The sequence below is a fragment of the Podarcis tiliguerta genome, assembly GCF_965153285.1.
Source record: "Podarcis tiliguerta genome assembly, chromosome: 7".
NCBI classification, from domain to species: Eukaryota; Metazoa; Chordata; class Lepidosauria; order Squamata; family Lacertidae; genus Podarcis; species Podarcis tiliguerta.
Genome location: NC_139540.1, coordinates 59,722,506 through 59,747,656, shown reverse-complemented (window position 1 = coordinate 59,747,656; position 25,151 = coordinate 59,722,506). Strand labels below are relative to the sequence as shown.

The 25,151-nt window shown below is 41.1% G+C and overlaps 1 protein-coding gene across 3 annotated transcripts in view; it reads right to left on the bottom strand.

Moving 5' to 3' along the window:
* Nucleotides 1-113: 113 nt before the first annotated feature.
* The window catches only part of CAP2 (cyclase associated actin cytoskeleton regulatory protein 2), a 39,503-nt gene continuing 14,465 nt past the window's right edge, over nucleotides 114-25,151 (bottom strand). For 2 of the 3 annotated variants that reach the window (XM_083449535.1, XM_083449536.1), the window contains 10 exons: nucleotides 20,060-20,137; nucleotides 15,932-16,075; nucleotides 15,617-15,702; nucleotides 14,236-14,341; nucleotides 6,328-6,523; nucleotides 5,519-5,691; nucleotides 4,700-4,823; nucleotides 4,170-4,252; nucleotides 2,990-3,130; nucleotides 114-2,230 (listed from right to left, as the gene is read on the bottom strand). In XM_083449535.1, coding sequence (XP_083305661.1) covers nucleotides 2,147-2,230; nucleotides 2,990-3,130; nucleotides 4,170-4,252; nucleotides 4,700-4,823; nucleotides 5,519-5,691; nucleotides 6,328-6,523; nucleotides 14,236-14,341; nucleotides 15,617-15,702; nucleotides 15,932-16,075; nucleotides 20,060-20,137 — 1,215 coding nt within the window. In that variant the 3' untranslated portion in view covers nucleotides 114-2,146. Of the gene's footprint in view, nucleotides 2,231-2,989; nucleotides 3,131-4,169; nucleotides 4,253-4,699; nucleotides 4,824-5,518; nucleotides 5,692-6,327; nucleotides 6,524-14,235; nucleotides 14,342-15,616; nucleotides 15,703-15,931; nucleotides 16,076-20,059; nucleotides 20,138-22,250; nucleotides 22,455-25,151 lie in introns of those variants that run through there. The other variant, XM_083449537.1, reaches the window with a different exon arrangement.

Here is a 25,151-nt window from a genome sequence, read left to right as displayed (position 1 = left end):
TCAGTTCCAGATGTAAGTGCTTGTGAGTTAAATGCATCTTATTATATACGCAAATCTCCCATACGTTTTGAACATGAAAGGCAATATTTTTTTTAAAAACCCTCTACAATGCATTATATTTAAACAAGTTACCATTTTATTTTTAGTCATGTCAGGTTTACTATTGAAAAATGACATGTACTAAACCCACAACAACATTATACATACAGATCAAACATCAGATAGCAAAATCTTATTCTGTGAGCACTATTTGTTGTAGTATCTATACAGTACTACAGTCAAATATAATTTAAAAATGAAGGAGTTACATATCTTGTAAGGTGCAATAGGCACGATTTATATCCTGATCTAGCTTTGCAAGCATATTACCATTATTTCACTGTTACAAAGTAGTATAAGTAATCAAAATCAAAATGTATTGAAATCATACAACATGTACTGCACATCACATTAGTGTTACAAATTAAAAATATGGACCGTGTAAGTCAAGCCCATCTCCCAAAATACAATCCTTTTAGTCTGAGTTCAAAATTTATTCAGAAATAGTCTATGGCTTTTCTTAACGTACATTTTTGAATAAATGCATGCATACCTTACAAATGGAAATAGAAGCAGAAATACGCCCTTGCCCAATACACAAAATAAGATATATAACTAGGTTAACCAACTTCTGTATTATTAGGAGCCACTCTAATCTCCAGACAGTGGTCTGGAAGTGTATTTTATTGCAAAAGCTGGCACTCTCACAGATGGCGGCCAGGATGTATAATAAAATTGGTGCTATTCAGCAACACAGCCTTCACAATGATAGAGTGGATGTATGCAGGCAGAGGGGGATACTACATACAAAACAGCAAGAGACATATAACATCCAAGTGTGGAATAGCTCTTAGCATTTCTGAAGCAAAACCCTATTCCTTGAATGGAAAACAGGGCAGTATCTAACTCAGAGTGCACCTACTGAAATCAGTGCACTAACGTTACAATGTAATAGCAAGTATATTGATTTCAGTGGGTCTGTCTCAGATTGTGACTTAAGTCTGATACCATTATATAACTTCTTACCATGTCTTCATTAATGTTTGGTAGGGTGGCAAGTAGTAAACTTTGGCCTTACCCCAGAAGACACTGCATTTTATTGTCTTCTCGTTCCTTCCAGACATAGGAATAATTAGCATTTGCGAGATCCAGGAGAAACGATGCTTAACATTCAGCTAAGACCCTTTATGTTATCAATATTTTTTTTTCAGATTAGGTTGTTAAATACTGTTTGACCCAAGTAAACAGTAAAGCCCACAAACAAGGAAATGTTATAATGGACAGGGAAGAAGTGGGGGGGGGGGACGGGGGACGACACTCAGTAGAATGCAGATTTACTTAAGTTTAAAATAACTTTTTCTATAAATTATCTCTGAGCTAACATCAACAAAATTGAACAGAAACAAAGAAAACAGCAAACTCTCCTTGTTAAAAATAGATGGTTAAGGGAAATAAGAAATTGAAAAAAATCTAGCTTTTCTTTTCCATTAGCAGCTGTATTGCTGAGAGTTCTACCTTTTCAACTTTCAGAAGCACAAAGACATATAAGAACTACAGACTTTTTGGGCTCCAGGTTTATGAACTGAAATCTAAAATGAACATCTTAACCTCCTACGGTTTTTTTTTAACCGGTCAAAACATTAAAAAAGGAATGCACTGAAACATGACAAAAGTGTATCATGCAGACATTTGGCTTCCTGTATGCAGTGAAATAGCCAGTAACCTGAATAGTTAATTTAAAAAATATTTATACATTCACATGACATTGTGTATGACCTATTTGCAAATTGTGGACATGTTGAGAATATCAGGATGCCTACAAAAAGTGAACAGGGGCTGTGCAGTGGTTTCAGAGTGTGTCATGGCAAAATGAACGTTCATGCCTCCCTCAAACATAGTTGTGTACATCAGTATACTTTTTTCCTCCACAGAGATAGTCTCCGTGGAGGAAAAATACCATGTAATACAGCGTATGGTTTCCAGAACACAAAGTAGCTGCTGGAAGGCTTATCACTCATTACAAACCAGTGCTACTTCTTCATGCTGCTGTTTTAAGATGAATTTCTTTGGAGATTGTGGTCATTGGTTTCTGTCCGGCCCTAGGAAGTTAACCCACAATCTCTGTAGGATCAGTGACCAACTTGGATCCATCCCACGATGTCTTGAACTGTTCAGGAACAGGAAATTCTTTCTATATGGACACAAGATTGACAATGTCAGTTGGTCAAACAAGTGGCTGTTATGAAAACTGATGCCCTCACTGTTAGTGGCACATGACTGAGAAGGCTTTTATAAGTCAGTCATGCTATAAAGGACCTTCTTGATTACATTCGGGGGGGGGGGAAATAAGTGTGGCATTTTTTCATTTTTTGTTGCACTAGTAGATTTGTGATTTCTCCTCTTGATGTAATTTGATGACAACCATCTCAATCTTTTATGTGCAGGGTTAGAACATAAGGTTAGGATAGCATAAATGCCAATAAGTAAGAAAATGCTGTCACTGGAATTCTACTCAATATTGATCCAGAGCAGATTCCAATGTATAGTTAGCAGAGTTAAAACTTAAACATGTTGCAGGATTCCCCAAAAATAGACCAGGGAAAATTAATATTTCATCCAGCAGAGCTTTACTGCTACTGAAGGCAAATAAGCACAATGGTCACAAATCCAGTACATTCAGGATTGGTGCTGTCCAAAAGAAATCCAGTTGCAGCAGACTTAAACTTAACAATAACTTATAATAAGTCTAAACCTAAACATTAGATACAGAACACCACACCAGAACAAAAAGAGAAAGAGAATGAGTATATATTAATTATACTGTATATATTCCAGAAACGATTTACTTTAATCCCAAAGACTGTTTTCCTGAAAGCAACCTGCTGTCAGTATACGATTCAGTGTGTGTTTCAGAAATTTGTATCAGAAAGTTTTAAAATATTACACTTACATAATCACCATCCTTTGGAATAAGGATGTTCATTTCAGATGACTTAGCACTCACAATCTCACAATCTAATGATTCTTCACTGAGGTATATATGACAGCCTTCAGTCTTGTTAATTGAAATGGTTGGCACTTTCCCTATTACCTGCAGAACAATCAAAGGACTTTATAACAAATCAAAATAGTAAAGAAAAAGATGTTAACACCAAGAGAGAAGTGTTTGGGGTTTTTTTTCCAGGCAGAGCTTAATTAAAACCAACAAAATTTCAATGGTAATTCAATACACAAGTCAGCCCCCATAGTCCGTTGCCACAATGTTATAAACAACTGTGAATGGTTGCATAAAAAATTCGCCAAGCATTGCTCTCATGTTACCCACTTTAATTTCAACAGGCCTTCCATTGAAGCAGAATCAGGTGACATGCAGCTCTCTGGCAATTTTTTCCCCCCTGGCATTGAAAATATCATCAGAATAGTTGCCAGGCAGTCAGCTAAGGGGAGCAAGATCCATCTGAGGAAAACCTAAACAATCAAAGAGGTTTGCAGGCAGTTCTTCAGATACCTAGATTGTAAAATATTGTCATCCATCAACAACCTATCTCCTCTCCATCTCACCTGTGCACAGATTGACCTTTGCATGCCCCCTAAAGAAGAGGAGAAAGTGGATAAGAGGACCTCCCTAAGCAGGATATTCCACAGAATAAGCATGTTTCTTTGACGGTGGGTACAGGGAACTAAGCAGATGGATATTAGCCAGCTCTTACTGAAAGTTTAACAGATGTAAAGGACACCACAGATTGATGGGCTGAGTCACTGCTTGTCAAGAGCAATGCCTGGTGATATTTCTCCCCTCCCTCCTTCTTTCTCTATAAAAGAGCAAAGGTTGCCTGAGGTCACAAAGAGCACATTTGTAGGTGCATATATAAAATGGAAAGAATTAATAGTCACACCATGTTATAAATATAGTGTAAATATTGCTGAAGCTCACAAGTAGAGCATGAAAGCAACAGAGAGATATAACTTAAAGGCCCAACTAGACATGGTGTTAAATGCATCTTACATGCATGTTTTTTAAAACTACAAAGAGGAGCCGTTGGTGGAAGCTGATGATCAGTGGAACCTCAGCAGGTGGAGTAGGAAAGTCTATCTTGTTCCCTGTATTAGTGTTATGAATGGATGTTTACCTGTATCTGAATATCCTTGGAATTGATCACTTCAACAATACCCACAACGTTGTCAAACACAAGGCCAAACTTTTTGCAATTGTCTGGAAAAAAGGGGAGAAATAAAAAAGTCACAAAATGTATTCAGTGCTATCTGTTGTTGAACATATGAGAAAGCATTTAACTGCTACAACTTGCAAGTGTTTGTGGGGTGTAGCTAATTAAGATTTACACAGAGTAGATCCACTGAAATTAACAGACTTATGTTAATCATGTCCATTAATTTTAATGGATAAGTATTACTAACATTGGAATTAACTCAGAGAGCCTAGCTAATTTCATTCACATTCTTATCCCCACAGATTTCAAAAGGAGTAACAATTGTGTCTTAAAGTGCTATCACCTATGAAAGCTTTGCAGGACGTTCATTACAATCCAGTGCATATCCCCCCCCCCCCAAGTAAGTCTCACTATATTCAATAGGGCTTATTCCAGGTATATGTGCATATGATTACAGCCTTAGTCTTCACTCTAGAAATAAGCACACGTACCAACTGTAATGGAGTTAATTTTTCCTTTCATCTGTAATGTAGATTTGTTGCACTTGAAAATGTAAGCTACTTGCTTGAGTTCAGTGTCAGAAATTAAAAGGTCATTCTTGTCTTCTTGGTATTCCTGCATTCAAAAGAAAGAAAAGAAGGAACAAACCACAGGTTAGCTTTAACAGATCGTGATTGGGAGAAAAGTGCAAATGCTACTATTATCTCACAAAAAGTGGGTGAGAATCTAACCTGCAGCTACATTCTTTTGGTGTATCACCTGCTTTTCCACCAAGCTGCAAGTCCCACAGGAGTGTTTTGAGAACACAGGAATACATGGTATCAGTAATTTGTGAATTTCTTTGGGCTAGACGAAGTGATCTAAAATGTTTCCGAAGTTTAATTATTCGAGATTTTAACAAATGAAATTAATCCAATTTTGGGTGAAGTTTCCAAACATTTTGGGTGAAATTTAAATATTTTTAAAGAGAAAACTACCTGCAGTTATAAGAAGTCAAACATGCCCGTCATCAAGGGAACGGCACTGAAAGTGCAGCCTTTGTTTGACTTTTAGATTAGAAGCAATATTTGTTCTGCAGATTTGTTAATATCACACCCAACTTTCTAACAATATTTGCAAATAAGCAATTCTGAGGATTCTTCCCAAAGACTGCATAATTATTTTCAGCCACACTTTGGTTTCCGAACGGATTCCGTTCGACTTCTGAGGTACGACTGTACACCTTTTGCACACTGTTTACTCCAGAGAAAGTTCAGTAAACCAGGTCAGTTTACTCTAGTAAAGGTCATTTATAGGTGAGCTGAACTTACCACTCTCCATTTCTTTCCTTCAAGTTCCAACACAGGACAGTGGCTCTGCTGGGGAGGCTTGGGAGTAGTCAGATTTGGTGCATGGCTTTTTGTAGGAGATCGAATCGGTGTTCCCTGAGCCCGAAGACTGGGATTCTTATGAGTCTTCAGGTCATCAGAGACATGGCGAAGCCCTAAGAAAACCACAAGCAGCTGTACAAAAATAGCAGCTTCGTGCACCTAAAAGCATCGCCTTCGTCAGATTGGTTGATATGGTGGCCCAACATTTGCTGTTGTGTTGTGTTCGATAAATCAACAGGCACTTGCATTTTAATGCAACTTTGCCTGCAGAAAAGCATTATGCCTGATTCTATTTATAGAGTATCATGGAGTCACAGAGCTGGAAGGGACCACAAGTCATATAGCCCAGCCCCCTCAATGCAGGAAACCTTTGCCCAATGTGGGGCTCGAACCCACAACCCTGAAATGGAGCGCCTCGTGCTCTACCAACTGAGAGCTTTATGTCTGATTAAGAGCACAACACTTAATGTTTCTCAAAATGCAAAGGCGTGCAACATCAAAAGAGACTCCGGAATCAACTGACAGCAAATTAATGTTACAAGAGTGCTATCAGGTTTCTAAATGATGTACTTTTGTGTACACAGGGTCCTGAAAGCAATCAGGATGTCATTTTGCGCTTCCTTGACCAGTGGCTCTATGCCCTAGAGAAAGACGCATGGCAGTTAATGAAAGCTTGCTTGGTGTTTTGTTTCTTGAAGGAACAAAAAGATAATGACTATCTAATTTCAAATGTATTATTTTCTTGGCACCTTTGGTAATTGTTTCTCCCTGGTTCAGCTGGGCAAATAAGGCTGAGCGGGTTGCAGTTGCATCATCTTTTGCATTTTCTGTATCAAAGACAGGAGGAGGCCCTGGTGGTGGAGGAGGTGGAGGAGGTGGCGGTGGAGGAGGACCCTGGTTGCTTGCTAGAGTAGACAGCCCAGATGCTGCTGATGCGATTGGACCCTATAAGGAAAATTTTAAAAGGCGTCTGGAACTATATAAACAAATGGTGCCACAAATCATGAGAAACTCTTCTGCACTATACTTTTGGTATGATGGACTATGCACTGATCCCATAATTTCATTGTGGAATGCATGATTATAAAACAACAACAACCTAGAATACAGTGATTATATGAAAGGTTCAAGGTGGTCACAGTTAGAAAACAAATAATAGGTTTGGATGCCTGTAAAAAAATAAACTGTTTAGATTTATGCAATTTTGGAATTCTGTCTCCTTTGTTGCTTACGACCATTGGCCATCACAAAATAGTTTCAGGAAAAACATAAAGACAAGCTACAACCTGTATTACATCAAATAATATACAATACATAAATGAATAAAAAAGATTCTTCCAGGGAACCAAATTGTATTATTCATATTCCTAAACTGATTAGTCGTCTTTACAATTAACAACTCTGATGTGGAATTTTCTATTAATCTTCCAAGGCTTGTTCCAGGACATGCACTTTCAGCTAAACCATGCATGATATGTGAACTTACACCAAATGTTATGGAAAGAAAGATTAGTGGTAAAAAAAATCGACCTGATAATGAGGGTCACTTATTATACCATCCCAATGACTGACAAGATGTAATGTAATATTAGAATAAAAAAAGTTAGGTGCAACCCTACGGATTCTTATTTAACAGTATGTATCACTGAAGTCTGTGGAGTTTAAACAAACACCATCAGGCTGTTAATCAGCAATGTAACTCGCAGCACCTCCTGTTAATATTGTGTGCTTTTTCTCTTGTATTTTTCTTGTACAGTTATACCTTGGAAGTCAAACAGAATCTGTTCGACTTCCAAAATGTTCAGAAACCAAAGCACGGCTTCTGATTGGCTGCAGGAAGCTCCTGCAGCCAATCGGAAGTCGTGGAAGCCCCTTTGGACATTTGGGTTCCAAAGAACGTTCACAAACCGGAACACTCACTTCCGGGTTTGCGGTGTTCGGGAGCCAAAACGTCCGAGTACCAAGGCATTGCGGGTTCAAGGTATGACTAGTTCCTTTTACTGCCCGTTGGCTTTTGCCTGCCAGTGAAATAGTTGTAAGTTACCTCCATTAGCATGGGTCCTGTTGAGGAGCCACACTTGAACAGACTGACAAATTCCTATGTAAATCTGGTCCATGCAGCATCAAACTTCATGCTCGAAATGACTCCTGAGCTATCACATCTTCCCAGTATGTTAAATTGCTATACAGTAGGCCTGCCACTTATGCAAGGATTCAGTTCCAGGGGTATGCGTACCTCCTTCCCGAAGCCCAGTGCCTTGGTCACCCCGCTTTGGGAAGGCAGTGAGGGGCCTCTGGCAGTGTTCCAGAGTCCTTGTGCCGCCTTCCCAAAGTCTGTCAAGCAAGGAGAATCTGCTGGTGCTCAGGAAATAAATAAATGGAGAGCAGGGAATGGTGGGTTTCCCTGACTCTCCATTTACTTATTTATCCCGTCTACACAAGGTTGCGCTTGCATAAGTAAAGCCAGCGTAAATTGTGGGTTTCCTCTATATAGGGAGCTTTGACGTGGGTGCTTTCAAACCACCACCCCACATGTGCAGTCTGGGCCCATTTACAAAATGAAACTGTGGAGGCTAGTCTAAAACAGAAGACCTGGAAGGTGAGGCAAAGAGGGACTTTAAAACTCTTTCATATCCAGGTTTGCCCTTTCTTCTCTGCTTTGAAAACCAGCCCATCTGCTTTTTGTCCTCCTAGCAATGGGGTAATGGGAGCAGCAGATGGCTGAGTGAGGTGGCAGTGCTCAGTCACCTTCAGCCAGTTGCATCACTGCTGCTTACCAGGAGGGGCAAGGAAGCAGGGAGGTTGGCACAGTGCAAATACACCAAGAGAGACAAACTAGTGTGTTTGCTTTATGCTGACCTTATCACTGCCTCAGCCTTCCCTCTCTACCTCCTGGTTCTGGAAGGAGCACTGTCTGTGAGGGAGCAGTTATGCCCAAGTAACCTCTTTGGCCACAGTGGCCCACGCTGGGGCTTAGTAACAGTCCCAGCCCCTTTGTTTCCTCACAAAATCTCATCTATTTGAGCAGTGCCTGCATGAGGGAGCTGCAGGACTGTGAATCCACAGACTTCAGCTTAGGACCTTGTACAAGAAAGATGTGTTACAGTTTCTCAAAAGTCCATCCTTCTCTTAACCCAGCAGGTGCTTTCTGTTCCAAGCCATTCTTTAGATTAAGTGTGAGCAGATGTTAATAACAATGTATCCTTATAAAAAGGCATTTAAACAGCTATTTAACTAGCACAAATGGTCACGACGTCTGTCTTCTAGGTTTATGTCAGCTGCCTTCCTTAGCAACAGCTGCTCTCTCATTGCTGCCCCTTATAGCATATAGTTTGGTTAAGTAACATACGAAAGTATTTGTGCCAAAGTATCTGTTGGTGGTTGATCTCACTTGCAAATAAGACACATTTGTTGCCAACCGTGGAATTGTTTGAAAGTAATTCCAAAAAACATAAAGGGAATCAGGATTACGGATTATAAAAGCATGCAAAAAAGACTTGCTTTTGAAGGGAAGCACATTGTATTTTAATGTCAAATGTATCATTAGTTTTCTGAGGAATATTTATGTAGAAAAGATACTAGACTAGCCTTACTGTAATTGGTAATAAATCCTGCGTTGATGAGGGTGTGGGAGCTACCAGCTCCTGCCCTGGGAATGAAGTTGGCCAAGTTCCTAACATTTGCAGGAGATACAAAATGAAGCTTTCTAAGGATTATGGTTTTGCTCCTCAACTTCCATCTCCTTCCACTGGAGATCAACATAACACAGGGGAGAGATATTCCTGCAGGAACTCTGATCAATGATGACTACCTTGCCCTCTGGCAAGTGGGAGTTGTGAGTGCCCACACTTGGACAGACACCACCTGGGTTTTGTGCAGGTACAGGAAACCACACTGGTGTCATTCCACTGGCAGGTGCTTCAGACTCCACACACTGGAGGCCAAGGTAAGTGTGTGTGTCGGGGACAGGGAAGATGTTGATCAGAGGCCCTGGCTTTTATTGAACTTAGACAAACATAGGAAGCTGCCTTATGCCAAGTCTGAGCACTGGCCCATTTAGTATGGTCTACACCATTGTTTCCCAAACTTGGGTCTCCAGCTGTTTTTGGACCACAACACCCATCTTCCCTAGCTGGCAGGACCAGTGGTCAGAGATGATGGGAACTGTAGTTCAAAAACAGCTGGAGACCCGAGTTTGGGAAATACTGGTCTACACAAACTGGCGGAACTCTACAGCCACAGCAGGTGCTGAAACTGTCCAATGGTTTGACTTCACCCCCAAAGGCACACTCCTCCTTTGTCTCCCGAGATGGACGGATGCCAACAACACAAACTGGCAGTGGCTCTCCTGAGTTTCAAACAGGGCCTCTCCCAGGCAGCTGGAGATGCCAAGGACTAAACCTGGGGTCATCCGCATGCAAAGCAGATGCTGTACCACCAAACTATGGCCCATCCTTGTCAACTCCTTTGAGATAAAGATTGAGCAATAAATAATAATAATAGTAACAACAACAATTTATTATTTATACCCTGCCCATCTGGCTGGGTTTCCCCAGTCACTCTGGGCGGCTCCCAACAGAATTAAAAGCACAATAGAACATTAAACATTAAAAACGTCCCTAAACAGGGCTGCCTTCAGATGTCGTCTAAAAGTCAGATAGTCGTTTATTTCCTTGACATCTGATGGGATGGCGTTCCACAGGGCAGGTGACACTACTGAGAAGGCCCTCTGCCTGGTTCCCTGTAACCTCACTTCTCGCAGTAAGGGGAACCACTGGAAGACCCTCGGCGCTGGACTTCAATGTCTGGGCAGAATGATGGGGGTGGAGATGCTCCTACAGGTATACTGGGCCGGGGCTGTTTAGGGCTTTAAAGGTCAGCACCAACACTTTGAATTGTGCTTGGAAATGTACTGGGAGCCAATGTAGGTCTTTCAGGACCGGTGTTATATGGTCTCGGCAGCCATTCCCAGTCACCTGTCTAGCTGCTGCATTCTGGATTAGTTGCAGTTTTTGGGTCACCTTCAAAGGTAGCCCCACGTAGAGCGCATTGGAGTAGTTCAAACGGGAGATAACTAGAGCATGCACCACTCTGGTGAGACAGTCTGTGGGCAGGTAGGGCCTCACCCCGTGTACCAGATAGAGCTGGAAGACAGCTGCCCTGGACACAGAAAATTTGGGGTGGCTCCTGCATACATATTTCTACTGCTATTGACTCCCCCTGGTAGTTAAAGTAAAATGCACATTCACTTTCTTTGCTCATCAGTTGTTTGACCTCCTAATTTTCATCTTCAGTCAGTGGCATTTGAAGAACCAAGCTCGGAAATGGGATATAGGTGTTAGAAAGAAGAGTCCATATACCACTACTGTTTACCTCACTCAATTGTAAAAAAGTTCCTTATGCCTACATTCATGACTCCACCTTTCAACCAATCAGTGTGTGGTCCAGTAGATAATAACTGGACTTCAGCTCAAGTTCAGATCCCAGGTTAGGCGTGGAGTAATTCTGGGTGGCCACACTATGAGATTCAGTTTCCTTCTGTAAAACAAGGTATCAAAGACCTACCGCATAGCAGAAAACTGTACATTGCTGCTGCTATTCAATAATACATATAACAACACCTTATTCTTTCAACTGTACATTGCTGCTGCTATTCAATAATACATATAACAACACCTTATTCTTTCCCATTAACATTTATCTTTTAAAAGACAGTCTGAACAAAAATGGAGCATTTGAACTTCAAAACATAACTCTGGCAAGCACAGGTCAAATTTCACCATTATGTTTCAAATGCTAACGATAGTTAATTTAATTTTGTGGATGTGTGCCTAATCAGCCTACAGACATTTGAGTTGTGAACGAGGGGGACAGGTGGTGTGAGCAATGACATAAATGAACTGAAAATCCACCCCCCTCCAGGAAACCAATTACTGGGAGTCTCAAAGGGGAAATTTTCATTCTCCTAATAAAAAGCTACAAGCACTACAAACTCTTATAATCCTAGCTACATGCTTAATATGATTACAGAGCTCCATATTGTCCTCTTCACACATACACACACAGACAAAGATGAGGATTGTGAAGCTCAAAATATCATGTAACAGCCTAGAGGAACAGGTGGACTATGACGAGGAGACATAAATCTTTTGTTAAGGTGTTTCTTCTGTAAATGTATACTAGCGTTGTCCCTCCTAACTACAACATTTAGACCACCTGTCTGCCAGCATTCCTGCTGCCCAATGATATGCTAGTTACAAGGTGAAACAGCTGATGATTGCTGCCTCTATAGAAAAATCTAATCCACTTTGGCTGTTTATCTGTTTGTCTGAAGCCATCTAAGAAGAAAAAAAAGATTAGTGCCATTTATCACCTGTTGTGGATTTGCCATGCTGTCTGTACATCAGTGTGGGTTACATTTAGCCACACTATTTAGTTTAGCGAGCCAATTTTTGGTCTGGTGATTAACTCTACCACCCATGACAGTTTCTATAGCACAGGAGGGAAGAATATAGTGCTGTTTTCACATGCTGACTTTCTCATAATTGTGGCGTTACCCTACTAAAATAAATATAATTATTGAGATACAGTTCCTTCCCACTTTCTAAAAGAGTTCTTTCATTACAAATTTTTGCCTGTTAGTGGTGAGCTGATATGGCTAAAAAGCCGTAAGTCTTGACATCTTTCATTTAGAAGGCAAGTTATGATGATGAGTAAATTGCACTGAACTAAAACACCTGGCATTTCTTACAGCTCTAGATGGTGAACCTGCTTCTTGCTAAATGCTAAATATTCACTACAATTTGGCACCACGCAGAAGACAAGAAGAAACAAAGGATCTGGATGAGGCCACATAGAACTAACCAAGTTCCTGAAAATTAACTCTTATAATAATAATAATTAAAAAATTTATTTATATCCCGCCCTCCCCAGCCGAAGCCAGGCTCAGGGCGGCTAACAACAATAAAACAGTACAAAAGTACAGCACAAACAACACTCTAAAATCATTCATTATAAAATTAATTAATTCAAGCCACTGGCAACCATTGGGCCAGAGCTCTGCGAAGATTGCCGAGGGAGGTAGTCAGGCTGTGCCCTGGCCAAAGGCCTGGTGGAACAGTTCTGTCTTGCAGGCCCTGCGGAAAGATGTCAAGTCCCGCAGGGCCCTGGTCTCTTGTGACAGAGTGTTCCATCAGATCGGAGCCACGGCCAAAAAAGCCCTGGCTCTAGTTGAGGCCAGCCTAACTTCTCTGTGGCCTGGGACCTTCAAGATGTTTTTATTTGAAGACCGTAAGTTTCTCTGTGGGGCATACCAGGAGAGGCGGTCCCGTAGGTACGAGGGTCCTAGGCTGTATAGGGCTTTAAAGGTTAAAACCAGCACCTTAAACCTGATCCTGTACTCCACCGGGAGCCAGTGCAGCTGGTATAGCACCGGGTGAATGTGATCTCGCAGCGAAGACCCCATAAGGAGTCTCACTGCAGCATTCTGCACACGCTGGAGTTTCTGGGTCAGTCTCAAGGGCAGCCCCACGTAGAGCGAGTTACAATAATCCAGTCTGGAGGTGACCGTCGCGTGGATCACAGTGGCTAGGTCAGGGCGAGAGAGGTAAGGAGCCAACTGCTTAGCTTGGAGGAGATGGAAAAATGCCGCCTTTGTTGTAGCTGCAATCTGCGCCTCCATGGAAAGGGAGGTGTCGAAGATTACACCCAAACTCTTAACGAACGGTGCTGGCACTAATTGCGCCCCCGTAAGAGATGTTTTCAACCTACCACATCCAGTCGCTTTGCTTACATCTGGATGTCTTATGCCAGGAACTGCCACACACCTGATCTGGAAGCAGAGTCACTTAACGGGGGAGGTGGACAGCTGAGGGGGCAGCGATGTCAGAGCTGTTCAGGAACACTGGTGGAGCCAATCTGCTGCTCTCACTGGTGTGATTACTCAGCACTAACATCCCCTTGCCTTCACCCCTCCCAGTAAGTGACTCCACTGCCAGGAATTCAGGTACACGGCCATTACTCCTTGCCATTACAGTCAAACCTCGGCTCCCAAACGCCTCCATTTTGGAATGTTTCAGCTCCCAAACGGAAGTAAATGCTCCAGTTTTCGGACTTTTTCAGAAGCCAAACATCCGACACGGCTTCCTCTTGCAACCAATCGGAAGCCACGCCTCGGTTGTCGAACATTTCGGAAGCTGAACGGGCTTCCGGAACAGATTACGTTCAACAACCGAAATTTGACTGTACTGTCTTACGCCTCAGGGGCCAAAGTGCATGCGACAATAATCGCGTCGTCTGTCCTTCAATGCAAACTTTCTATTTCATTAAACATGTCTGCATTCTACAGCAGCACGTAGAGAGCCCTTGACTTTAACAAGTGTGACATGAATGTGGTCTTTATCACTGAGCTTAGGGTTGACACAGATTCCTGAATTCAGCTGCCAGCATTATCAGGTCTTACATTACCCATTTAAGAGGGAGGGCAAGTAATGGTACATTCACTGGGAGCTTCTTTTTCCTCACAGTAAATTTCTGTAATATAATATCCTCAATTAGCCATTTCCAAGGATCAGAGGGAACAATGAATCCAGGGTAAGAGAGAATAAGTATTACTTGACTTTTCTTGCATCGGAAGGAAATTCTAATGAAGCACTTACAGTTTTACTCCATGTGAGCCCAGTGGTGTGATACTCTTTGATGTATGCTTGAAGTTCTGCCCAGATATTCAAGAATGACTTCACCCAATCGACATGGCGCAAATCACTGTAACATAATGGAAAATACTTGTGCATGCATTAAACATTTATTTGGGGGGAGGGCAACCCTTCAATCCCTGGGATCACAGGCCCAACAGGATATTGCAGATGCTGCAAGGAAGGAGGTATTCCAGCAGAAAAGGAGGTCCACCATCAGATGTCTCCTTGCTGCAGCTGTGGAAAGCTCAACAGCCACCAGTCCCCTACCATCAGTTCTTCAACAGTGGTGAAGGGAGAGTTTGGGAGGCAGGTTGAGCGAGCCTGTTCCCCATACATATTCCTGACAAGGGAAGGAAAATACACTAGTTGTGGAACTGGCATATTTATTTTTCCTCCAGCCTCCTCACTCTTCCTGGCTGGAATGTGGCTGCATTAGTTTCACAGGCACATGTAACATTACTAGTGGTGAGTTAAAGCAGAGACTGCGGCATCTGCTTGGAACACGTCCCCATCATCATGCATGAATCCTTGTCATTGGCTTTTTCTCCTTCGGCTTTTGTGCTGGGTGAATATACCAATGTAACATAGCTAGAGCGTCAGGGATCCGCCAGCGTAGCTAGGACCAAAGGAGGGTCCAGCCATTGAAAAAAAGGCCTGGAGGCTATGAAATCTTCAGCTGAGTTAGGACAGTAAAATAATACAGAATTACTGTATAAGCATCTCTCTGAAGACTTCCTGCATTCTTGCAATACACCTTAGGTCAGGCTTCCTCAGCCTCGACCCTCCAGATATCTTTGGCCTACAACTCCCATGATCCCTAGCTAGCAGGAACAGTGGTCAGGAATGCTGGGAACTGTAGTCTCAAAACATCTGGAGGGCCGAGGTTGAGGAAGCCTGCCTTAGGTAGCAGCTTGCTCGTTAAGCACTGTTCTGCTCTTTTACAGCTCCTAAGAGCGGAATTGACATTTGTGAAATGATGTGAATAAATACACATTTTTAAGTGGCTCTATCTGAAGTTATTGCATTGCTAAATTTAGAACACAATATTGGTTATGTTGTACACAACACATCTTTCTTTCTTTAACATAAATATAGTTTTATTGATTTCCAGTATATTAACAATTACCAAAAAGCAAAGAGATACAAAACTGAAATCCCACCCCACCTCCAGGATGGACAAATCTAGTTAAGTCTGCCCAAATCCAATCTGTGATTTTGGGAGACAACACATATTTCTCAAATACTTTTTGTAATAGATACAAAATAATACAATATTCTTTAGAACTTGATAAAACTGGTTCCCCAGAGAAATGTAGCCAAAAATTTTTTTTTAGTAACTTACCTATGCTTGTAGTCTTTTAATACCCTGTTCGTATAAAAGGTAGCAGCATCATTCATCTCCTTGACATAAGGCCCTGGCTTAGGAGACTAAGGAAAGGTAGAGGACCATCACATAAATGATGCAAGAGCGGAGAAAGAGAAAGACAAAGAGTGAGAGGATGTAAAATCAAAAGGCAAAACTTCCCTGCACTTTAGAATGTAAGCATGAAGATTCTGAAACACAGGGAGGGGGAGAAGATGCAACTTGAATTTGACATTAGCTGGGCAAAAATAATGATTTTTTTAAAAAAAGAAAAATATAAAATTCAAAACTCACCACAGTTATCCACCCAAGAGCTGGAATGCTTTCACTGACTGCTGACAGATGATTAAACATTTTACTTCCTCGGTTTCTCTCCCTGAATGTCTGAATTTCCTGGATCTTGTCTGATATTGGTTTTAAAAGAATGGTCACTTCACTCTGCAATATTAAAAAGAAAAAGAAGAAGTGTTATTACTGCTGACAGAACAGGAGCACACCGGATCTGCAGAGGAGTCAGAAAGTTGTACAGCCAGCCCAAGTTGTCAAGGTGGGTCACTGGCGAATGGTCTCTGGGTTCAGAGGTTCCACTATTGCCTGTGGCTTGGCCAGGCTGCACATTTCTCAGGCACTTCTTGGCTCTAGCTGTTCTGCAGCTTTCTAATAAAGATTTAAGTGCCATTGCTGCTGCACTTAGGCTTGCTTCAAATTCATGGAGGAGCATCCAGACAACCCTAGTCCAATATTTCCAGCCATGGTGCTACCTCTTGGCCCTGAGGAGCCTTCCACTTTGGGGGAGACAATGGAGAACAAGTCTGGAGCTAACCCAGCTCTGATGCCACCCCCATCTCCAAGGACGTGATGGTGACAGCAGCTATGCAAACGAGCCTTGTGTAGCCAGCCTGTTCAAAGGAAGGTCCGGTCCTAGGGTGCAGGACACTCACTGTGCAAATAGTGGTGCCACCCCTTACTTCAAAAGGAAGGTGCAGGCAAGGTGTCATTTGCTGAGTCAACAGTTTAACTAGTGCTTAACCATGTACTCTTGCCTCTTGTGTACCTGTTGAAACTTGTTTTGTTTAGTTTGCCTTATGTTTCATTCAGATTTGAGCACTGAAGCCTTGGACAAACCTGGAGCAGAGAGTGTCTAGCAGTGAGGGTAAGGACACAGAATAAATATCAGAGGAAATTCCATAGCAGAAAATAACGTTGCACTTACACATTCTTGAGTGAGAAACTTTCATCCTGAATCACACAGGCCAAATCTAGATCATATTTTTTTTACTGAGATTTATTTCCAATCAGATGGCTGATTGCATAAGTCTATGGCAGACTTTAAATCATGCAACTCCCTGCACTTGCAGCCTTCATTATACAGGATTCCTGGATAGCTCAGTCAGTAGAGCATTTGACTCCTAATCTCAGGGTTGTGGGTTTGGGCCCCATGTTGGACAAAAGATTCCTGCGTTGAGGGGTTTGACTAGATGACCCTCAGGGTCCCTTACAACTCTACAGTTATATGATCTCCTGGCAAATGCTGCTCTTTACCCTGGCTTGAGGTATGTATATATTGGGACCTACCTTATTTTGGTGATTTTAATTGTTTTTAATATTATGCTTTTGTAACTCACCCTTTGGGTGAAGGGCAGGTAATTAATAATAATAATAATTCATAACATATAGTTTAAAGTAGTAGGATTTGTTCTGATTCCTTTTTTCTTTTTCTTTTTGCAGTGTGCCACTTCTATGGACTATGAACACAACAAACACACTTCATTGTGATTTAGGTTTGTTCTGTATTGAGAATCCTGAGTTTTGAATATAGAATCTGTGTATTAATGACAGGTATGTCAGTCTACAGAATTTCAGCGTCAGACCAGCTGAGCTATTGACAGCTATGAACAACACATTTTTAAATGAGGGGTTTTTAAAACACCATTTGTATTTTCAGCAACATCTGTTACTAATCTTACTATCTGTAGTTGCACTGCTTGGCAAGGAGCCAACTTCTCCCTGTGCAGATACTTCTAGAAGCTAGTTTTAGGATTCGCATTTGCGTTTTTTAAAATAATATGATAATAGGAATTGATCAGAGGTTGCTTATAATGCTCTACAGCCTATATTCACAATTCAACAGACTTGTATAGGATTATTGGAAGCCACTATACTGTAATTGGGGAGGCAGGAGGAAAGGGGCTCCCTCAACCCTTACATTCTTCTTCTACTCTAGGGTAGACCATGCTGGCTTGGGATTAATGAGAGTGACAGTCCACAACATCCAAGAGGCATCACATGGGTTATCCTTCTTATAAACTTATTACATCTGACCAGCATTCAAGCTACCAATGCTCTATTAGGGTTAGTGCAATAGAAAACAGTAAAAGGGAAGTTATGCAGTAACATGTCTCAAGCTACATTTTTATAATATGTGCTGTGATGAATATAACATTAATCTGCTTTGAATCCAATTAGGCAACTTGAACCAGAGTTCTTACTGCTTGCTACTTGAAACTGGCACAACACTCCTATATGTGGAAAATCAGATTCTGCAGTGGTGGGGAGGGAAAACATGTCTGGGTGCAGCTTCATGGTATTATTCTCAACATATTGCACATATTTCTACTACTGTTTTGAAAAATAATATTTTGGGTCCCAAAGGTAAGTTTCAAGGGTCAGAATTAAAACAGCTTCATTGACAGATTTTCAGAAAACTGGAATCAGTGGCAAACCTGAAATCCATGCATGTACAACTATGTTACAAAATGCTTTAACTTGTAGAGGAGTCTGGATTCTAGCAGTAATCTCGCATTATCTTAATTAGTTAGAAAAGCTCCCAAAATGCTTTATATATGCAACTCTCCACTCTTATTTCCTGACTTTAAAGTACAACTTACAGTACTTTGCCATTTTAATCTTTGATATGAAGAAATCAGAAATGAATTCCAAATAACTGAAATGAGTTTCAGAAACAATCACGGCTTTCTAAAAGGTGATTCTGCAGGCAGCAGCCACTAGCTGGTATACATAAGCTCTAATATCAGAGGGTGCTTTTGTCATGTGATCATTTCCACTTCACATACAAATATAGAACATGACCATAAAAAGTAACATAACATTCACCCTGCTAAGTAATTTATTGTAGTTGATGTAGGATTGGCATGCCAGCTGGAACGATCTTCTCTGCTCTTGCTATTTTTGCATATACAGAAAGAAAAGTGCTTCAAGAAGGAATAAAATGTAAACTTAACTGCTGAAAGCAAATCTAAATTGCACTGGAGGCACACTTGGTTGTGATTTGCTAGGTACAGATACTGAATAAATCCCTAAAATTTGTGACCCAATGAAATAAGGGGGGGGGGGGAAATCCCAGATACCATATTTTTTGCCTGCCCTTTTGTGTTGATCATAGTATAAAGAAGTTTCAGCAATACCCTTTCCATTTTGTTCCTGAGTTCACTTGCTTCTTAAAGCAGAGGACAGACATCCCCCCCACCAGTATTTCCTCTTTTAAAATAAGACATCCCCATATCCAACCCGGCAGGAACTCGGCAAATCCCCTCAGTCTCTACAATGCTGTTTCTGAATATCTGCAAAGCTACTATGCTGTGATCACAGCTAGCCAGCTCATTCACAGCTTTACATTACTAAAGCAAACCGTCTAGACAGCAGAATGACACAATTACTCGCTTTTCTGCAGCACTGAGATGCTGTCACCTTCATTCGCTTTTCTCTGCTCTGTGAGTTCTAGTAAACTAATGGTTGGGCTTTCCTGTTTGGATTTCACACTGACTGCATAGTTTTAGGTTATAAGCAGAGGCAAACACAGATGACACCGCAAACAAATTTATAGGGGAGCCTCTTTTCTTCTCTCTTCTGGACCATTCTGTGCACATCAGGTTGCTGTAATACCCAGGGCTTTTTTTCCAGCCAAAACTCGCTGGAACTCATAGCTGGCACCTCTCAGGTGGGCACCATTGCCATAAAAAGAGAACAAGGGAAGTGTTCATGGTGAGTTCAAGCACCTCTTTTTCTAGACAAATAGCAATGGTAATACTCTAGGAAGCTAGGGTTACCATATGAATGCTACAGTTGACAACTACACTGATATATTTGTATACGACCCCAAACAACCTTTGCTCTATGTCCTTGAGTTCAGGATATGTCAAAGCAAACGCATTTTGGTTATTTGTGGCAAGTTTTCTTTTTTCCTTTTCAATTATTCCATTACTGTCCTGACTTTCCTTCTAAAGGAGCCCAGGGGTGGTTTGCCTATTTTGTGTTAATTACAAACAGGTCACATGCCCATGACACCTGCACAGCACTCATAAATGATTGGTGTGAATGATCAGAAAAGTTTGGAAAGGTCAACAAAGCATTTATTCAGTGTCACCCAACTAAAAAAAGCCACCTCTCCCACATTTCTCGTACCTCCTGAGGTTCTTGATACTGTGAGGTCAACAGTAGATATGCTCTCTGTGCTTGGAAAGCTGCGCGGATCATTTCTGCCTGGAAAAAGGGCAACAAACCGAGTTACGAGTATTTAAAATATGTAAACACTAAACACTTTCACTTGTGATTATTACTATTTTTTTAGGACATTAATAGGTTCAAAAATAAAGCTATCCAAATCTGAATTGATTTGTTAATTCCAGTTATCAAAATCCTTATTGTGGTATTATTATTATTATTTATTATTATTTTACTCTAATTTCACATTGTTCATTTTTATAATTTTATTTGCAGCCCTTCACATAGTCAGTCTTACAGCAGCATGTAAGGCAGGCTAGTATGAGCCTCACAATGGATGGAGGTGCAGATTTAACATTTCGGGATTACCAGGTGAATGCAATGAGTAAGCCCGTCTGAAATAGCAGAACTATGTTTCAGAGAATGATGGCTTCTTCCATGCCATCTGTACCATCCCAGTTCACGGCTTCCTGGGTATTTGCAATTAAGGAAACATGGAGTAATAATTGATAGAATGTGGAAAAGGAAAAGAGGCATTTTGAAGACTATATTTTACCCTCTGCTGTGGCACATGCCAGTATACATGCCAGTATGCATTTATACTGCAGATTCCACCTGACAACCCCATAGGCTTGAGTAGCGATCACAGTGGGTTACTCTATAATGCAGGCTCATCTGATGCCACTCAAGCGACAGAAAACAAGGTGTGTAAATAAGGACACTGCCATTATTTCCCACACAGTCTCAAAGGACAAGGTTTTTTATTCTATCCTATTTTGTACCTGGAGCAGGAATTATATGCTTTTAACAGTGGTTCATGGAGACTATCATAGAAGACTGTAAAACATAGAAATTTAAAAACCATTCCCTTAGAGCAGATAGGGGGAACCTTTGGGCCTCCAGGAGTCACTGAACAAAAACTCCCATCAACCCTGGCCATTGGCCATGGACAAAAACTCCCATCATGCTTGCTAGAACTAGTAGTCATTGTAGTTCCACAACATCTGCCTTAGAATATTCAATGTGGTCCATTGAAGCATCACTTGAACAACACCAAGCCCCAAGAATTAGCCATTTTTCTTCTCGATCGCAACATTTTGCTTCACATTATGTTCTTTTGTGGGCTTTCAAAAGACCTTCTGCATCATTATTTCCCCCCTCATTGTATACGGCCCTACAATGGAAACTGCACTCTCTAACGGTTACTTTCAAACGCCAGAAAATGCTCCTCACAAAAGTGCAGATACAAAGTCCTTTCTCTTCTGGGATAATGACATCATGCCCTGACTCAACTGTCAGCAATGTGTCCAGCCTTTGGATGCAGCCAGATCAACATGGGCACACGTGTGAGCAGACTGCTCTGCTGATGGATCACGAAGTTGCCAAATAATGGCAGCAACAGTGAAGCAAGATCAATTGTGACCATGTTCTCCGACACTTTAGCAGCTTTGTTACTAATTTAGAACTGTGGATTTTTACCGATTTTACTCTTTATAAAAGCAATAAACAATTACATTGATCTTGCTGTTTATAGAATTGTTTATGAAAACAGCAGTCACTGTAAATCATCTAAACCAGCCTCAATTATGCCTAAGAACTGGCCTTACAATGGAGGTAAGCAGACCACATACAGTGAATTGCGTTTAAACTGTGTGGATAGCTCAGTTGGTTAGAGAATGGTGCTGGTAATGCCAAGGTCGTAGGTTCAATCCCTGTATGGGACAGCTGCGTATTCCTGCATTGGAAGGGGTTGGACTAGATGATCCTCAGGATCCCTTCCAACTCTACAATTCTATAATCAAAGGGACATTCAATGAAGCTGAATGTTGGAAGATTTAGAACAGGCAAAAGAAAGGACTTATTCACACATTGCATAGCTGAACTATGGAATTTGCTCCTGCAAGCAGCAGTGAGGGCCACCAACTTGGATGGTTCATTAGACAAATTCATTGAGGATAAATAGGGCTTTCAGTGGCTTTGAACTCTGATGGCTATGCTTTGCATCCACAGATGGAGGCAGTATGCTTCTGAATACTAGTGTTCTTCTTATGCTCATGGCACAGCAGCAGACATTTCTTATAGATATTTGTCTTTCTTAACAGCATTCTTGCAAAAGCCTCCAAAAACTAGTTCACACGTAGCCCTTGCTTACTTCTATTTGTGCTGATATACTCTAGCATTAACGCGGTGAAGAAATCTAAATGTGTTCCTTGACAATGTATAATTTAAGGATTTCTTGCGAGTTTCACACATATTACTATCCTAGTCACTCAGGTATGCGAGGGTTTTCTAGGCAACAGGTGTCTTCCGAAACCAAATACAACCTTCTTTCCAACTCTCTCTGTGTGAACAAGGCAGCAGCTGCAATCATAATGTACAGGACACATGGTCTATAAGATGTGTAGAAGAAAAACATTCATTGTCCGACTTGTTAAAGCACAGATGTTGGAGCAGCACCAGATCTTGTAGCTTCTATTTCACAATGCAGATTACGACAGTAAACTCTCAGAAAAAGTTAACTAAGTCAAATGTACACAGTATGACACATGGAAACTAACTATTATAATTATCTGTTATAAATAACAAACATTTTATCATTAGTATTCATTTTATTTTTTTTAAATTCATTATTATTTCCCCCTTAATAACAAACATTAGCAAACATGCACAGATATACTTTCATATTAATAATCATCAACAGAGACCTGGATTCTAGTCCCTATTCAACAACAAAGCTTAGTGAGTGACCTTGGACTAATCAACTTTTCTAAGCCACCTCACAGGGTTGTTGCTAGGATAAAAGGGTTGAAGAAATGTTAAACTGCCCATGTTCATTGGAGGAAGGGTGAGAGATAAAAAAATGTTAACAACAATAATACGTAGTAACTGAGGTACTCTCTTGTAATGAATACAACAGTAAATCTATATATATTCATAAGGATCGTCACCCATGCTGAACTAAGGTGTTCAATTACTTCACCAATGAATTGTAAATGAGGCAGCTACATTCCAGAGGCACAATTCAACTAAAATTATGCACTTTTAGGTGTCACTGTTTTCAATTAGAGTGTTAAGTATGTGTCATTGAAATCCCTGAAAGTTACAAAGTGCTTTATGTTGATATGCTCACACCCCAATTGTTTCTAACAGCCTAAATGAGCCATTCATTGTTTGCCTTTCTCTATTAACTTTCTTACCCTAGACGTTGTTCAAATCTGGATATCATAAACTTATTTCTATTTTACTGAATGTCAACTATGCCTATACAATAATGAGGATACCAGAATGAACGTAAGAAAAACTGCATTCTCCAGTGGCTAGATTTGTATTGAAATTATAACAATAGCAAGCTATTCATTGTAGTTCAACGTTAAATCTGCAGCAGTTCTCACAATTTCCTGAGGGAAGCTTTATATTGCAAGTGGATTCACGCTATCTGTGCAAACACAGATATATTGTTTCTGAATAAAGTTCCCTCCCAGTCAACGTGTCAACATGAGATGTGCTGTAACCACATAATAGATGCAACTATAAATTTAATAAATAATAACAACAACAGCCTAATAATCTGAAGAAAAGATATACTTGTTTTCAGTCATCATGGAGAAAGACTTTTCATCATATATAAATAGTACCTGTGTAGGGTTGATAATGGATCACACCCTACCTGTGAGATGTGTAAATCCATTCTTTGTACTGGGGGTGGGGAGAGAAACATTGTAGGTCCTTGAATGTCAGTGTGGTATGGAGAGAAACCTCGCTTTTTCTGCTGCTGCTTCCCTCCACAAGCCCTAAGCCCCAGAATGCTGTTTCCATCTTGGCTGTAAATCCTGAAGGACCTGCTCCCTGCTCTATAGGCCTTTTCCTGCCTGGCCTGGGAGGGTGGGACCCTGACTGACTCCAACTACAAAAGCTGAGGCTGTGAAGAGGCCAGAGATCATCTTGGCTGTGAGTTCTGGAAAACCAGCTCTGGCTCACGCAAGCCGGAAAGGCGCAGGGGGTGTCTTGTTCAGCTGCTAAGCTGAGGCCTCCTCTTGTCTCATTTGAGCAACCTCAACAAGCCTCTGGCTGGTGAGGAGACCCCCCTTCCAACCCAAATACCTTTGGGGTGGGTCTTCTGAGGGATGTGCATTCTTGCCCCTTTTTTCTGTAAAAAGCACTGGTTATTTCTAAATTTACAACTATGCATTTACATTAGTGTAAACAAATTCTGTGTATTTTAATTCCCTTCGTGGCAGTGTGACAGTGGCTAACCAACAGCGATCAAACTTTAGAATCTTTCTGGGATGCTAGGTTGTTTTTATTTCTTTTAAGTGAGGATGATTTCCCCCCTCCCCATGCAACAGCACTAAAAAACAGCATTCCCCACCTTTAGCCTGAATGGCTGCAGCACAGTCTACCATCTCTGGCTCCTACCACCTCATTATTCCTCCTGTGTAGAGCAGATCTAATGCTACCTACATTACCCAGTGTGTTGAGGAACTGCCTGCTTTGTAGTAACTTTTTCTCCAATGTAACCTTTACAGAAGCGTGGGAGGAAGTAAGATCCATCGCAGATGCTGGCATCAGAATGCATGCTGGGGGAGTTGAAATGGAAAAGATCTCTATTTCAAGCTTCATATCAGTTAACTGTTTGTTTCTTAACTTACGCATTATTTTATTATTATCTTTTAATCCTGCCTTTCCTTCAAGGAGCTCACAGCGGCACACATGCTTCTCCCCCTCCCTAATTTATCCTCACAGCCCCTCTTGTAAAGCAGGCTAGGCTGAGAAACACTGGCTTGCTTTATGGCGGAGTGGGAATTTGAACCCAGGTCTTCCTGATGAAAAGCACAAACAGAAATCTACGCTTTGTACAATAAACATGTAAATTATTATTGTTCCCGCTAATAGCAAATTCGGGTAGCTGAGTGTTGACAAGATTGGAGCCAAAACAGGGCCACCAAAAAACAACCAAGAGGGAACAGCTGTTCTGGTGATCCTTGAAATAGGCACAAATACGAACCTCCATAGGAGACAAAACCCACAAAAAAGAACAGCCAGATGAGGAAGG